Source organism: Phyllostomus discolor, chromosome 3 (genome assembly GCF_004126475.2).
Source record: "Phyllostomus discolor isolate MPI-MPIP mPhyDis1 chromosome 3, mPhyDis1.pri.v3, whole genome shotgun sequence".
Classification (NCBI taxonomy): Eukaryota; Metazoa; Chordata; class Mammalia; order Chiroptera; family Phyllostomidae; genus Phyllostomus; species Phyllostomus discolor.
Window position 1 is genome coordinate 124,394,071 of NC_040905.2, and position 17,805 is coordinate 124,411,875.

At 36.7% G+C, this 17,805-nt stretch overlaps 1 protein-coding gene across 1 annotated transcript in view; it reads right to left on the reverse strand.

Moving 5' to 3' along the window:
- Positions 1–265: 265 nt before the first annotated feature.
- LOC114504532 (ATP-binding cassette sub-family A member 3-like) overlaps positions 266–17,805 on the reverse strand; it is a 244,777-nt gene continuing 227,237 nt past the window's right edge. Inside the window, exons 27-31 of the mRNA XM_028522197.2 lie at positions 4,861–5,048; positions 4,233–4,403; positions 2,938–3,128; positions 914–987; positions 266–536 (exon numbers count right to left, since the gene is read on the reverse strand). Coding sequence (XP_028377998.1) covers positions 396–536; positions 914–987; positions 2,938–3,128; positions 4,233–4,403; positions 4,861–5,048 — 765 coding nt within the window. The 3' untranslated portion in view covers positions 266–395. The remainder of the gene's footprint in view (positions 537–913; positions 988–2,937; positions 3,129–4,232; positions 4,404–4,860; positions 5,049–17,805) is intronic.

Consider the following 17,805-nt stretch of genomic DNA (forward strand, 5'->3'; position numbering starts at 1 on the left):
CAAGCCATGAAAGGATATGGAAAAAATGTAAATGTATATTACTAAGTGCAAGGAGCCAATCTGGAAAGGCTACCTACAGTATGATTCAAAACATTGCATTCTGGAAAAGGCAAGACTATGGAGACAATAAAAAAAGATCAGTGGTTAAAAAAAAAGATTACTAACTTTCTTTTTGGGATGTTCAATTTGTTTACACATATGCAGAGAGGGGGAAGAGAGAGGGAAAAGAGGAACAGAGGAAGAGGAGGAAGAGAAAAAGGAGGAAGAGGAGGAGGAGAAAGAAGGAAGAGAAGGAGAAGGTAGAAGAAGAAAAACAAGATGAGAGAGGTACCTCTGTACTTAGTTGCAGGCAGCAGTCTAGGAAAGACATAAAGGTCACCGGTTGCAATTGAATATCATAATAGCTTTATTTCTTGATCATTTTCCATTTTATCAACATTAGCAATGGCCAGGAAGATTTGTTCCAGTGTTATGTGACCTATAGAATAGTCTTCTAAATTGAATAGCACTTTAGCTTCCTCCAAAATACTAAACACCTTTAACAGAAAAAAAAAAAAGGCAGTGTTACCATTGCAATATCCCCAAATGGATGTTTTCCTCACCCAATCATTCCCCATCTCCTGCCAGGTTTATACTTATGTGCAAAAAGGTACAGAAGGAGGAAATTAGAAAGTAGAAGGAAAAGATAGTTGAAAAACAGAAGAGGCAGTTCTCCATCCTTATTCTCTTGATAGGTATGGAATAATAGAATTTAGAGTTCTAAGTCTTAATCAAACTACAGCAGCCACTGAAAAGTTAAGGATTTTTCTTCTCTGACAATGTCAGGTTCCCATTCCACATCCCTGAATCCCAAATGTTTCCTGTCAGTCCTCTATTAACATAATGTTAAAATTGGTATAATTTTGATAGTCACCTTCCCCCAGCAAATTTCCTTTCTGGGAATGTGGTAGTAAATAATTCCTTGATATTCCTGGCTTATGATGTTACCTGTGAAAAATGTGATAGGTGATTAACAGAGTGCCCACATTTGATAGAGTTTTATACATTCCCCAATAATTCCCATTCCAATTGTCCACACCAATGGAAGAGAGAGTATATACAGTTAATACAAAACCCGACAATCTCTAAACCCATTCTTTTTAGTATATGTGACTTTGTTAAGTGTTTCAGTAGATTTATACCCACATGAAGTATGCTCTTATTCCCTGTAGTTTTAAAAATTGCAGAGGTTGGCATAATCTCTTTTAGGCATGGAAAAATGATAGCTCGCAAGCTCACTTTGCCAAACCTGACATACATGAATCCAAATGTTCTATAGAACTGTGCCTAAACATTGTCCCGAAACTATGCTCATATAGTGTGGGTGTGGTTTCTTTTTCAAGGTTTGTGTGTGTGTGTGTGTGTGTGTGTGTGTGTGTGTGTGAGATAGGGCCTTTATACTATTCTTATGACTAAAAAACCTTCATTCTAAAGGTAAGCTAATATTCTTGTATTAGCAAACATAAATGTGGAGGCTTTCACTGGAGCAATGAGCTATTGCAGCTTTTGAAAATATGGTAGTATTGTAGCCATCTCTAATTGATAGGATGCATTTATATTTATCACAATTGGAGATTATTGCAATGGAATTAATTGGGGTTAAATACTTAAATAAGTTATATGTCAATAATAGTGATTTTTTTGGTAATGCATCCCTATCTAGTCTCTAGCAAACATTTAAAAAACTTAAAATTGTGAAATATGAGGGGGTCCCCCCAAAATTTGTAATTATCTTCTGGAGGGCAGGCCTCTTGTAATACAGGATTCCTCCACCAGGTGAATGTTCTAGGAACTCATCTGTATCAGTGTATCAGCTGGTATTGTTGTGAGAGGCTGTATTTGGCTTCAGTGAATTTTATTGAAGACTTTTTTTGACACATTTGCCCATTTCATGATGGGTGATTTATGAGTGCACCTGCCCACACCATGTTGAGTGTTCAACAGTTTTTGACCAAAAATGGTATGACCCCCATGCCCCTCCCTCCCTATTCATCTAATCTCACCCTGAGTGACTTTTTTATTTGTTTATCCAGATGAAAAAAGTCCTCAAAATGAAACATTTTGCTGATGTGGAAGAAGTGAAACAAAAAACAGCAGAAGCACTAAAAGGCATCAAAATCAATGAGTTAAGAAACGACTTTGAGCAGTGGAAAAAATATCTGGATAGGTATATTGTATCAAATGGAGAGTACTTTGAAGGTGATTGAAGTTTAAACATGGGAGAATAATACACAATTTTAAAAAAGATTTTATATTGAGAGAGAGGGGAAGGAAGGGAGAAAGAGAGGGAGAGAAGCATCAATGTGTAAGAGATACATTGTTGGGTTGCCTCTCACACACTCCCAACTGGGGACCCAGCCTGTAACGCAGGCTTGGGCCCTGACTGGGAATTGAACCAGTAACCCCTTGGTTCACAGGCCAGTACTCAATCCACTGAGCCATAAAAGCCAGGGCTAAATATACAGTTTTTATAAATAAATTCCACTTTTGGGGTCCCCTTTCATGTATCAAAGATATAAAAAGTATATGGAACATAAATGTACAGTTTAGTGAATTATAATAAAGTTAAACGTCACCAACACCAGAATTCCAGAAGTCACTTATCTGCTATTACTAAGATTCACTTCCTTCACTTTAAAGAAACTATCTTGATTTTTATGGCAAGTATTTATTTGCTATTCTTTATAGTTTTATTACTGAAATATGAAACCCTAAATACTATAGTTGGTTTTGCCTTTTTTGTACTTTATATAAATGCAGTCATACATTATGCATTATTTTTATTTGTTCTTTCACTCATAGTTTAAGATTTATCCATATTTTGTACTGGTATAATTCATTGATTTTATTACATACATGACTAACACAGTTGTCACAAGTCAGCCCTACCTATATTACCTGGGAATGTTGTTGCAATGGATTCTTTGAACTTCTTTAATTTATTTTCATTCTTATCGATCTTAATCTTTACTGTCAGAGTATATATATCAGTAAATTTGTTCTTGAGGTGCTGAGGGCTGCCTAGGCACTTGAATCTCCCCTTTACCATGATGGCCAGTCTGGTACAGAGGGCCTCACATTCTTCCATGCTAGGGGCACAAAGAAGATATGTCTGAAGAGACTCCCTTTCAGAGGGAAAATTCAGTATTTCACAGAGCTAGGACTATAACATTTGCACTAGAAAAGCTTGGTAGAGTATCACCTGTAAGACCATATTTGAGAAGAGGAGATTTTAAAATCCAAAACAATTGATTCCTAAATTAATTGTTTTCCTTACTTCTTACTTTTTCTTCATTCTGGATTTCAGAACTCAATTTAGGATTCTTGGCTTTAGCCAAAAATTAGTCTCTACCTCTTATGTAGCTCATAGATAAGTTCACTGGCATATTTGAGGCTCCACCAATTCCTTCCTATATTCTTTGAAAAATATTATATTTATCCACCATCTTTAAAAAATATTCTATTTACCCATTCATTTACTGGTGGATTAATAGAATATTTTTAAAAGAGCGTAGGAGGGAATTAGTGGAGCAAAAAAGTATGGTACATTTACATGATGGAATACTATGCAGCAGAAAAAAGGAAGGAGCTCCTATCCTTTGTGACAGCATGGATGGACCTGGAGAACATTATGCTAAGTGAAATGAGCCAGGCAGTGAAAGACAAAATGCCATATGATCTCACCTATAAGTGGAACCTAGTCAACAAAACAAACAAGCAAGCAAAAATATAACCAGAGACATTGAAATTAAGAACAAACTGATAGTAACCAGAGGGGAGGTGGGAAGAGATAATGGAGGGGGAGGGGGTAGGGTTTTCAGGAACAAGTGTAAAGGACACATGGACAAAACCAAGGGTGGGGGTGAGATCAGGGGTGGGAGGTGGGGATGGCTGGGTTAAGGGGGAATGGAGACAGTGTACTTGAATAAAAATTAAAAAAAAGTAAAAATTTTCTATTTAGTTATTTTTAGAGGGAGAAGAAGGGAGGGAGAAAAAGACAGAGAGAAACATTGATGGGTTGCCTCTCACATGCCCCTAACCAGGAATCTGGCCCACAATGCAGGCATGTGCCCTGACCAGGAATCAAGCTGGTGACTCTGGTTTGCAGTATGACACCCAGCCCACTGAGCCACACTGGTCAGGGCCCTCCCAAACTCTTCTTACTCTCAACCAAACCTCCCAATGGGTCATACCTGTGGGAAGTTATGATGATAGCTTTGCCACTTTTACTCATCCATGTCACTGTGTCCCAGAGAAGGCGCCGGGCTACTGGGTCCATGCCAGTAGATGGCTCATCCAGGAAGACAACTGAGGGCTTTCCCATTAGGGCAATAGCAGTATTCAATTTACGTTTGTCTCCTCCACTTAATCATCAAAGGAGAGGAGAGAAAGTGGAGGAGAAAGAAAAAAATAAGGGTACACAAGTCATTATTTCATAGAAAAGAATTAGTTCATATATCCAGAATGCTGATTTGATCTGAATTACAAAGCAGCAGGCCCAAATCCAGGTGTATATATCAACTCATTTTCATTAAAATGAATTTTTTGGGTAATTATTTTAGTATTATTATTGGTATAATATTTTTGTTTTGGAAAGATAAAGAACTGTATGGAGATAGAAATGAAGATGCTCTTTTTGAAATGCAAAGGCTCATGTCTGCAAAATGTTAACATCATAAAAGTGGGATCTGCCTTATTCTTAACATCTGAACCCTGATAGGACATGATATTTCAGTAATTGCTTCTGTGGGACAGAGGGATCAGGTTAACAGTAGAAACAGAGGTAGGTGGATTAATAATTGCAACAACATAGTAGCTTACCTATATGTGTAGAGAAATTTGTCAGCATGGGTTTCCAGGTGCATTGAATGCAAAAATGTTTCTACATACTTGTAGATGTTTGGCTCAGGGACCCCCTGCAGCCTGGCATACATGATCATCAATTCCCGACCTGTCATGTGGTTCAGCACAGGATCAGACTGAGGACAATAGCCAATTCTTGACCTAACCTAAATCAAGATGGTACCAATAAGCAACAGACTCAAGTCAACTGTTCCAATGAGCATACAGTTTACATAGATGAAATAGAAAACCACCTTAAGAAGCTTTGATACCCCTAGAGCTCCCAAGAAGGATTATTTATTTTTATTACATTATTTATTTTTATTTATTATTTATTTTTTACTACAGCTGAACCCACTGTAGTAAAATGTAATACTAATATTCATAACTGGAATTTTCAACACATATCTATTATGTACTACTATGTACCCAACATAGATTTTTGTTAGAGGAACTTGCTTATTCCAACCAGAGAGGATCGGGGGAGAGGAATAATAAGGGATAATAGGGATAACAGGGGAAGGGCCATCAAGAAACATATCTAAAGGACACACAGACAAAGCCAAAGGGGGTAGGTTAGAGGGTGGGAGGAAGGGATGGGTGGGCAGGGAGGCATGGTGAGGTGAAAATGGAGACAACTGTACTTGAACAACAATAAAACAAACATCATTAAGAAAAGCCCTATTAAATCAATTAAGACAATCTATAGAATTTCACTTTCAGCATTGGCCAATTAACTTCTATCAGGCTATCCTCCCACAGATGACAATTATATATATAATACATATACATATATCTGTATATATAAAGAATATAAAAATAAACAAGTTGGACTATATCAAACTAAAAAGCTTCTGCACAGGAAAGGAAGTCATTAATAAAATGAAAGGCAACTTACTAAATGGGAGAAAGTTTTTTCAAATCATATATCTGATAAGGGGTTAATATTTAAAATCTATAAAGAAATCATATAGCTCAATAATAAAAAGCAATCTGATTTAAAAAATGGGCAGAGAATCTGAATAGATATTTTTCTAACTTGAGTTTATTGGGGTGACATTAAAATTATATAAGTTTCAGCCCTGGCTGGTGTAGCTCAGTGGACTGAGCTCACGCCTGTGAACCAAAGACTCACTGGTTCGATTCCCAGTCAGGGCACATGCCTGGGTTGGGGACCAGGTCCCTAGTAGGGGGTATGCAAGAGGCAACCACACATAGATGTTTCCCTCTTTTTCCTTCTGTTCCCCTCTCTCTAAACATAAAATAAATAAAATCTTTAAAAAATTTGTATAGGTTTCAGGTATACAATTCTACAATACATCATATGTATATTGTATTGTGTGTTAACCACCTCAAGTCATCTCCTTTCATCACCATTTATCTTCCCTTTACCTTCTACCTCCCTAACCCCTTCCCCTCTGGCAATCACCATATGGTTGTCTGTGTCCATAAGTCTTTTGTTTTCATTACTTAATTCCTTCACCCTTCTGACCCAGCCCCCAATGCTCTCCCCCTTTGACAGTTGTTAGTCTATTCTGTACATCCATGAGTCTGTATGCACTTTGTTCATTAGATTTCACATATAAGTGAGAACATGTGGTAATTGTCTTTCTATGACTGGTTTATCTCACTTAACACAATAATCTCTAGGTCCATCTGGACTGTCTCAAAAAGTAATATTTCCTTTTTTTATGGCTGAGTAGTCCATTGTGTAAATGTACCTCAGCTTAAATTTTTTAATAGTTTATTTTATTGTATTTTTCTATTACATTTATGCCCCTTATACCCTCTTTCACCTTCACTCACCCCTGCCCCCCACTATCACCAAACTATTGTCCATGTCCATGAGTTATTTTCCTTTTTGCCCAATCCCTCCACCCGCTCAACCTCCCCAGCCTGCTCTCTGTCTGAGTCTGTCTATATTTTGCTTGTAAGTTCAGCTTGTTCATTAGATTCCACATATGAGTAAAATCATATGGCATTTGTCTTTTTCTGACTGGCTTATTTCACTGGCTGAATTAAGCCAGTACCGTATTCTTATTCTGAAGAATAAGACTGGCTTATTCTTCAGATCCATGCATGCTGTCAAAGATTAAAATTTTCTTTTTTAGGCCTAGTAGTATTTATTTATTTTTGTTTCCCTTGCCTGAAAAGATATATAAAAAGAACATTGCTACAAGGAATGTCCTAGATTTTGCTGCTTGTGTTATATTCTAGGATTTTAATACATTTGAGTCTAACATTTATGTCTTTAATCCATTTTGAATTTATTCTTGTTTGCGGTGTAATAGGATGGTCTAGGTTCATTTTTCTGTATGTCTGTCCATTTTTCCAACATCATTTATTAAATAAACTATCTTTAGCCTATTTTATGTATTTACTTCCTCTGTCAAACATTTATTAACTATAAAGGCATGAGTTTATATCTGGGCTCTTTATTCTGTTCCATTGATCTATGTGTCTGTTTTTATGAGAGTACCATGCTGTTTTGATTACTATGACCTTATAGGAAAGTTTTTTATTAGGTGGCATGATTCCTACAACTTTGTTCATCTTTCTAAAGATTGCTGTTGCTATTTGGGGTCTTTCATGATTCAACATAAATTTTTGAAATATTTGTTCTATTTCTGTGAAATACATCATTGGTATCTTGATAGGAGTTGTGTTGAATCTGGATTGCTTTAGGAAGTATGGACATTTTACTAATGTTAATTCTTTCTATCCATGAACACAGTATATACTTACACTTATTTGTATCTTTGATTTCTTTCTTCAGTGTCTTATAATTTTCTGGGTATATGTCTTTTACACTTTTGGTTAAATTTATTCCTAGGTATTTTTTCTTTTTGAAGTAATTGTGAATAGGACTGTTTTCTTAATTTCTCTTTCTGATAGTTCATTAGGGGTATATAAAAATGTCACCAATTTCTGAATATTATCTTGTATCCTGTTACTTTACTGAATTCATTTATCAGTTATAGTATTTCTTGGAATCTTTAGGGTTCTCTATGTGCAGTATAGTGTCATCTGCAAATAATAATAGCACTACTTCTTCCTTTTCCATTTGGATGCCTTTTATTTCTCTTTCTTGTTCTATTTCTGTGGCTAGGACTTCCAGTACTATGGTGAATAAAAGGTGAAAGCAAAAATTGTTGCTTTGTTCTTGAACATAAGGGGAATATCTGCAGTTCTTGCTCATTGAGTATGATGATGGCAGTAGGTTTGTCAAATATGGCCTATATTATGTTTAGGTATGTTCCCTCTATTCCCACTTTGCTGAGAGCTTTTGTTATAAATATGTGCTGGATTTTATGAAATGCTTTTCCTGTATCTATTGATATGATCATGTGCTTTCTTCCTTCATTTTGTTTATGTGGTGTATCACATTTATTGATTTGGGAATGTTGTACCAACCTTTCATACCTGGAATAAATCCTACTTAATATTGGTGTATGATGTTTTTGATGCATTGCTGTATTTGGTTTTCCAATATTTTGTTGAGGATTTTAACATCTATGTTCATCAGGGATATTGGCCTATAATTTTCTTTTCATGTAGAGTCTTCATCTCATTTTGGAATGAGGATAATGCTGGCCTTGTAAAATGAATGTAGGAATATTACCTTGTCTTGAATTTTTGGAATGTTTTTAGAAGGATAGGTGTTCTCAAAATGTTTGGTAAAATTCAAGGAGTTTTTTTATTACTGCTCCAATTTTATAGGTGTAATCTGTGTATTCAGACTCTCTCATTCTTCCTGATTTAGTTTTGGAAAATTATATATTTCTAGGAATTTATCTATTTTTTCCAGGTGATCCATTTTGTTGGCATATAGTTCATAATATTTTCTTACAATCTTTTGTATTTATTTGGTGTCAGTTGTTACTTCTATTTCATATCTGATTTTATGTTGGGGGGTCCTACCTTTTTTCTTGTGTGACAAGTCTAGGTAAAAGATTTGTCAATCTTTTTTTTTTTTTTTTTCAAAGAATCAGCTCTTGGATTCATTGATCTTTTGCATTTTTTCAGTCTCTATTTCATTTATTTCTGCTCTGATCTTTATTAATTCATTTTTTTCTACTTACTTTGGGCTTTGCTTTTTTAAAAGTCTCTTTTAGTATAAAGTTAGATAGTTTATTTGAGCTCTTTCTTGTTTTATGAGATAGGTCTGTAATCCTATGAATTCCTCTCTTAAGACTGCTTTTGCTGTGTTCCTCAGATTTTGGGTTGTTGTATGCTTGTTTTCATTTGTTTCAAGGTCTTTCAATTTCTCCCTAGATCTCACTGTTAAACCAGTCATTGTTTAATAACATGCCATATAGCTTCCATGTCTTTATGTATTTTTAGTTTTGTCCTTGTGATTGATTTCTAGTTTTATAGCATTATGTTCAGTGAAGATGCTTGATATGATTTCAATAATCTTAAATTTATTGAGGCTTATTTGTGTCCTGACATGTGGTCTATCCTAGAAAACATTTTATGTGCACTTAAAAAGAATGTATATTCTGCTGCCTGGGATAAAATGCTGTTAAGATGACAATTAATTCCATTTGATAAAATGTGTTATTTAAGGATGCCAGCTCCTTGTTAATTTTCTGTCTGTAACATTTATCCATTGAAATCAATGGGGTATTACACTCCCCTACTATGGCTGTATTTCTGTCTGTCAAGATTTGCTTTACTATTACATATTTAGGTGCTCCTATGTTGGCTGCATAAATTTACAAGGTTTATATTCTCTTGTTGAATTGTTCCCTTTATTATTATGTAGAATCCTTCTTTGTCTCTTACTATAGTCTTGGCTTTAAAGTCTATTTTGTCAAATATAAGTACTGCTACACTAGCTTTCTTTCACTTTCCATTTGCATGAAATATCTTTTTCCATATCTTTACTTTTAGTCTGTGCCCATCTTTTGTTCAGAGGTGGGTCTCTTGATCCAATATATATATGGATCTTGCTTTCTTATCCATTCAGCTATCTTGTCTTTTGAGTGGAGGATTTAAGCCATTTATGTTTAAAGTGAATATTGATATATATGTATTTATTGCCATTTTAAAAACGTTTTTCTCTTTCTCTTCCTCCTCCTCTACTTCCTCTTCATTCTACTTCTTTTTTTTTTAATATTTTATTTATTTATTTTTAGAGAGGGAAGGGAGGGAGATAGAGAGAGAGAGAGAGAAACATCAATGTGCAGTTGCTGGGGGTTATGGCCTGCAACCCAGGAATGTACCCTGGCTGGGAATCGAACCTGGGACACTTTGGTTCCCAGCCCGCGCTCAATCCACTGAGCTACGCCAGCCAGGGCCATTCTACTTCTTTCTTCTTCTTTAACTTCTCCTCCTCCCCCTCCTCCTCCTCCCCCTTCTCCTCAACTTTCTTCTTCTTCTTCTTCTTCTCCTTCTCCTTCTTCTTCTTTTTCTTCTTCCTCCTCCTCCTCCTCCCCATCCCCCTTCTCCTCCTCCCCCTCCCTCCTCCCCTCCCTCCTCCTTCTTCTTTTCTCCTTCTTCCTTCTTCTTAGGCCTTTAACATGTGCTGCAATACTGGTTTGGTGGAAACAAATTCATTTTGATTTTCTTGTTTGGGAAGCTCTTTATTTCTCTTTCAATGTCTTTGCTTGGTTGTATATCCTTGCTTTTCATCACCTTGAATATTTCATGCCAATCCCTTCTGGCCTAATATGTTTCTGTTGAGAAATTAGATGGCAGTCTAATTGGTGCTGCCTTGTAGGTAACTAACTGATTTTCTCTTGCAGCTTTTAAAATTCTAACCTTGTCATTAAGCTTTGTCATTTGAATTATGGTTTGTCCTGGTGTAGGCTTCTTTGGCTCCATCGTTTTTGGGACTTTTTGCTTCTTGGACTTATCTGTCTTTTTCCTTCACCAGGTTAGGGAAGTTTTTTGTCTTTAGTTCTTCAAATAGTTTCTCAATCCCTTGATTTCTCTCTTCTCCTTCTACATCACTATGATGCAGATGGTACACCTCATGTTGTCCCAAATGTTCCTTAAACTATCCTCATCTTAAAAAATCTTTTTTCTTTTTGAAAAGTTACATTAATATTTATTCTGCTGCTATTTTTGTAGGGGTGTTTTCTTTAGGAAGGACTATTGACATAGAAGGGAGTGGGTATTCTGGATTCCTTGGCTAAGATAGCATCTGATAACAATAGATCCCCTCCATTGTAAGACTTCTGAGCACATATTTGTATTATTGTATTTAAAAATTAATTCAAGCAAAGCAGGCCTTGCAGCTCAAAACATACTAAATCATTTTTCTTCAGTATTATGTTTTTAGTCTTTTAATTATTCCTATTGATTCAATTGATTACTTGATATAACAACTTCCTACATGCCATCATATCAAAGTTCTTGAACCCATTCACCAAAAATTACCAGAATATTTCCCCAGTATTTCTTTTATTGTTGTTCAAGTAGTTTTCTTCATTTCCCACCACTCTCCACCACTGCAGCCATCCACATCTCCTACCCCTGATGCTGTATCCCCTTGGTTTTGTCCATGTGTTCTTTATAGTTTTTCCTGAAAACCCTTCCCCCTCTACCCCCATTATCTCCACCCATTTCTCTCTGGTTACTGTCAGTTTGTTCTTTATTTCAATGTCTTGGGTATATTTTGCTTGCCTGTTTGTTTTGTTGATTAGGTTGCACTTAGAGGAGAGATCGTATGGTATATATTTTTAACTGCCTGGCTCATAACACTTAACATAATGCTCTCCAGTTCCATCCATGCTGTCACAAAAGGTAGGAGCTCCATCTTTCTAGCTGCTGTGCACTATTTCATTGTGTAAATGTACCATAGTTTTTAAAATTTTTTTAAATTTTAATTGTTATTCAAGTACAATTTTCATTTCTTTTTTTTATAGTTCATTTTTATTGTATTTTTCTTTTTTTTTATTTTAATCATTGTTCAAGTACAGTTTTCTCCCCCCTACTCCCATTCCAGCCCACCCACCCAACCCTCCCCCCTTCCCCCCCATTACCCCCCACCCCTAGTTTTTGTCCATGTGTCCTCTGAATTTGTTCCTGTAAACCCTACCCATTCCCCCCTGAAATTCCCTCTTCTCTCCCCTCTGGCCACTCTCAGTATGTCCCGTATTTCAGTGTCTTTGGTTATATTTTGCTTGTTTCTTTGTTTTGTTGTTTAGGTTCCTGTTAAAGGTGATATCATGTGGTATTTGTCTTTCACTGCCTGGCTTGTTTCGCGTAGCATAATGCTTTCCAGCTCCATCCATGCTGTTGCAAAGGGTAGGAGCTCTTTCTTTCTTTCTGCTGCATAGGATTCCATTGTGTAAATGTACCATAGTTTTTTGATCCATTCATTTACTGATGGGCATCTAGGTTGCTTCCAGCACCTAGCTATTGTAAATTGTGCTGCTATGAACATCGGGGTGCAAAGGTTCTTTTGTATTGGTGTTTCAGTGTTCTTAGGATATAGTCCCAGCAGTGGAATTTGCCGGGTCAAAAGGCAGATCCATTTTTAGTTTTCTGAGGAAGTTCCATACTGCTTTCCATAGTGGTTGTACCAGTCTGCAGTCCCACCAACAGTGCACTAGGGACCCCCTTTCTCCACAGCCTCTCCAACACTTGTTGTTTGTTGCTTTGTTTATGATGGCCATTCTGACTGGTGTGAAGCGGTATCTCATTGTGGTTTTAATTTGCATCTCTCTGATAGCTAGCGATATTGAGCATCATTTCATGTGTCTTTGGATTTTCTGTATGTCCTTCTTGGAAAAGTGTCTGTTCAAGTTCTTTGCCCATTTTTTAATTGGGTTCCTTGTCTTCTTAGAGTGGAGTTGTGTAAGTTCTTTATATATTTTGGAGATTAAACCCTTGTCTGAGGTATCATTGGCAAATATGTTTTCCCATACAGTTGGTTCTCTTTTTATTTTGATACTGTTTTCTTTAGCTATGCAAAAGCTTTTAATTTTGATGAGGTCCCATTTGTTTATTCTTTCCTTTATGTCCCTTGCTCTAGGAGACAAGTCAGTAAAAAAGTTTCTGCGTGAAATATCTGAGATTTTCCTACCTACGTTCTCTTCTAGGACTTTAATGGTATCACGTTTTATATTTAAGTCTTTTATCCACCTTGAATCTATTTTTGTATAAGGTGTAAGTTGGTGCTCAAGTTTCATTTTTTTGCACGTAGCTGTCCAGTTCTCCCAACGCCATTTGTTGAAGAGGCTATTTTTATTCCATTTTATGTTGCTGCTTCCTTTGTCAAATATTAATTGAGTGTAGAGGCTTGGGTTTATTTCTGGGCTCTCTGTTCTGTTCCATTGGTCCATGTGCCTGTTTTTATGCCAGTACCAGGCAGTTTTGATTACAGTGGCCTTGTAGTATAGTTTAGTGTCAGGTATTGTGATCCCTCCTACTTTACTCTTCTTTCTCAAAATTGCTACAGCTATTCGGGGTTGTTTATGGTTCCATATAAATTGTTGAAGTGTTTGTTCTATGTCTGTGAAATATGCCGTTGGTACTTTAATAGGTATTGCATTGAGTGTGTAAATTGCTTTTGGTAGTATGGACATTTTGATCATATTAATTCTTCCAATCCATGAACGCGGTATATGTTTCCATTTGTTTGTGTCTTCCTTGATTTCTCTCCTCAGTGTTATGTAGTTTTCTGAATACAGGTCTTTTACCTCTTTGGTTAGGTTTATTCCTAGGTATTTTATTTTTCTTTTTGCTATTTCAAATGGGATTTTTTTCTTGATTTCTGCTTCTGCTGATTCATTGTTGGTGTACAGAAATGCCTTTGATTTCTGGATATTGACTTTGTATCCCGCTGTTTTGCCAAATTCATTTATTATGGCAATCAGCTTTTTGCCCAAGTCTATAGGATTTTCTATGTACACTATCATGTCATCTGCAAACAGTGACAGTTTTGTTGCCTCCTTTCCGATTTTGATTCCTTTTATTTCTTTTTCTTGTGTGATTGCTGTGGCTAGAACTTCCAGTACTATATTGAATAGAAGTGGTGAAAGTAGACATCCTTGTGTTGTTCCTGTTCTTAGTGGAAAAGATTTTAATGTTTGCCCATTGAGTATAATGTTGGCTGTAGGTCTCTCACATATGGCCTTTATTATGTTGAGGAATGCTCCCTCTATTCCCACTTTACTGAGTGTTTTTATCATAAATGGGTGCTGTACCTTATCAAATGCTTTTTCTGCATCTATTGATATGATCATGTGGTTTTTGCCTTTGCTTTTGTTTATGTGATGTATTACATTTACTGATTTGCGAATATTGTACCATCCTTGCATCCCTGGAATGAATCCCACTTGGTCATGGTGTATGATCTTCTTAATGTACTGTTGGATGCGGTTTGCCAGTATGTTGTTGAGGATTTTAGCGTCAATGTTCATCAGCGATATTGGCCTGTAGTTTTCTCTCTTTGTTGTGTCTTTATCTGGTTTTGGCATTAAGATGATTTTGGCCTCATAAAAAGAATTTGGGAGTCTTCCATCTTTTTGGATTTTTTGAAATAGTCTGTGAAGGATAGGTGTTAGTTCTTCCTTAAATGCTTTGTAGAATTCTCGTGTGAAACCATCTGGTCCAGGGCTTTTGTGTGTTGGGAGTTTTTTGATTACTGCTTCAATTTCTTTTGCTGTTATTGGTTTGTTCAGGCTTTCTGCTTCCATTTTATTGAGTTTTGGAAGATTATATTTTTTCTAGAAATTTGTCCATTTCATCTAGGTTTTCAAATTTCTTGGCATACAGTTCTTTGTAGTAATTCCTTACAATCCTTTGTATTTCTGTGGTATCTGTTGTAATCTCTCCTCTTTCATTTCTGATTGTGTTTATTTGGGTTTTCTCTCTTTTTTTCTTGACGAGTCTGCTTAAAGGCTTGTCGATTTTGTTTATCTCTTCAAAGAAGCAACTCTTGGATTCATGGATCTTTAGAATTGTGCTTTTAGTCTCTATGTCATTTAATTCTGCTCTGATCTTGGTTACTTCCTTCCTTCTGCTTGCTCTGGGCTGTCTTTGTTGTTGTTCCTCGAGTTCTTGTAGATGTAGGGTTAGGTTGTTTGTTTGAAATGTTTCTAACTTTTTTAGGTGGGCCTGTATCACTATGAACTTCCCTCTCAGGACTGCCTTGGCTGTGTCCCATAAGTTTTGGGTTGTTGTGAGTTCGTTTTCATTTGTTTCCAAAAACCGTTTGATTTCTTCCCTAATATCATTCTTGGCCCATTCATTGTTTAATAGCGTGCTGTTTAATCTCCATGAATTTGAGTGTTTTGTGTTTTTTTCCTTGGGGTTGGTTTCTAGTTTCAGTCCCTTGTGATCCAAGAAATTGCTTGGTATGATTTCAATGTTTTTGAAATTGTTGAGGCTTGTTTTGTGTCCTATCATGTGGTCAATCTTTGTAAATGTTCCATGTACATTTGAAAAGAATGTGTATTTAGCTTCTTTGGGATGGAGGGTTCTGTAAATATCAGTAAAGCCCATTTCATCTAGGGTATTGTTCAATGCCACAATATCTTTGTTGATATTTTGTTTGGAAGATCTGTCCATTTTTGATAGTGGGGTGTTAAAATCCCCCACAATAATTGTGTTGCTGTCCATATCTTTCTTGAAGTCCTCTAAGATTTTCTTTATGTATTTGGGTGCTCCTATGTTGGGTGCACATATATTTACAATATTTATGTCTTCTTTGTGAATTCTTCCCTTGAGTATGATGAAATGACCCTCTGGGTCTCTCTTTATCGTCCTTCTTTGGAAGTCTATTTTGTCAGATATGAGTATTGCTACCCCGGCTTTTTTTTCCTGTCCATTTGCTTGGAAAATTTGTTTCCAGCCCTTCACTTTCAACCTGTGCAGATCTTTTATCCTGAGGTGGGTCTCTTGTAGACAGCATATGTGTGGGTCATGTTTTCTTATCCAACCAGCTATTCTATGTCTTTTGATTGGAGAATTTAATTCATTTACGTTTAAGGTTATTATTGATAGGTACTTATTCATTGCCTTTTATGTTCGTGTGATCCTCCCACACTCTCTCTTTTCCTTTCTTTCCTTAAAGCAGTCTCTTTAGCATCTCTTGCAGAGCTGGTTTAGTGGAGGTATATTCTTTTAGACTTCTTTTGTTCGAGAAGCTTCTTATTTGGCCTTCTATCTTGATTGAGAGCCTTGCTGGGTAAAGTAGTCATGGTTGCAGGCCTCTGGTTCTCATTACTTGGATTATTTCTTGCCATTCTCTTCTGGCTTGGAGTGTTCCCATTGAGAAGTCAGCTGTTAGCCTTATTGGGGCCCCCTTGTATGTTACTTCCTGTTTCTCCCTTGCTGCCTTTAAGATTCTCTCTTTGCCTTGAAATTTTGCCATTTTAATTATGATGTGTCTTGAGGGCCTCTTTGGGTTCCTCTTGTTTGGGACTCTCTGTGTTTCCTGGATTTGTGTGACTTTTTCTCTCATCAAATTAGGGAAGTTTTCCATCATTACTTTTTCGACTAGGTTTTTGATTCCTTGTTCTTCTTCTTCTCCTTCTGGTATCCCTATTATACGGATATTATTACGTTTCATATTGTCTTGCATTTCTCTTAATCCCTCTTCATTTTTTCTGAGCCTCTTTTCCTTTTCTTGCTCTTTCTGGGTGTTTTCTTCTACTTTGTCCTCTAGCTCGCTGATCCGATCTTCTGCTTCATCGATCCTGCTTTTCATTCCTTCTACTGTGGTCTTCAGTTCAGAAATTGTATTCTTCATTTCCTCTTGGCCCTTGTTGATACTTTCTGTTTCCTTTTTCATGTTGATATATTTTGCAGTGAGTTCATTGTAGCTTCCCTGTAGTTTCTGGTAGCTCATTGTGTCCTCATTGAGCTTCCTGACAATCATTGCTTTGAACTCAATATCTGATAGTTGAGTTGCCTCTATTCCACTTAGCATTCTTTCTGAGGCTTCCTCCTTTCCTTCATTTGGGGATTATTTCTTTGTCTTCCTATTGTTTGTGAGAGTCTTCTTGTTTGCCTCAGCTTCTTATATTGATCTGTTCTAGCTCCCTGGGTTTATGTTGTGAACTTCTTTAGTAGAATAGCAGTGAGTTTCAGTGGTGCTGTTTCCTTGATCTCCCAAGCTCACTGGTCTTGGGCTGTCATTTAAGTTGGCTTTGTGCTTGCCTTTGGGTTTTGGTTGTTGTTGAGTCCTTCTTTGGTGGTTCCTCCCCACCAGCTGGTTAAATGAGGGTCACTCTGTCCACCACCTTCTGTATTTTGTTGTGCTGGTGAGGGCATGTTGTATTGAAGCTGGTTCTTCTGTGTGTACAAGGTTTAAAGAAATCTTGTTCAGTTGTTTGTATTGGGTACTGTCTCTACTGTTTAGTTGTATTTCCAGATTAGTCCTGGATCGAGGTTTGTGTGGTTTCCACTGCCTCCTTCACCTTCTTCTGCTGTTATCTGTTAGTGGTTCCTTTGTTGTTGGGTTTCCTTTTCCAGTGAGTATCCTGGTGTTCACCACTTCCACCTACTCTTTTTTGTGATCAGTTGGAGGGAGAAGGAAAAATGGTTTAAGACAGCAAGAGAGTTTTCTATGATATTTACAATAGCAACCAGTAGAGAAGAGATCGGAGATCCTTTGGCTATGTATAGTGTTAATCGTGACCTTCCACTCAACTAGCTGATTTTTAGAAAGGATGGAAAGAAGATAAGACACTTGTAGGGGAAGGAAGGATTGTGAGGTATATCTAAAGAGCAGTGAGATTGTGGGAGGTCAGATTTTGAGGTAAGGTGGAAGTATAGGATAGTAAATAGGTGTAGTGTGTGAGAGAATAGAGTTAACCACTACAGTAATAGAGTTCAGGAAGCCATGCAGTGGGCTAAGATCTGGGAGGGGTGTTGTGAAGTATTTACAATTGTATGGAACAGCTATTATGTACAATAATATTAACACAACAATCATATGACAGAATCTATGTGATCTAGATA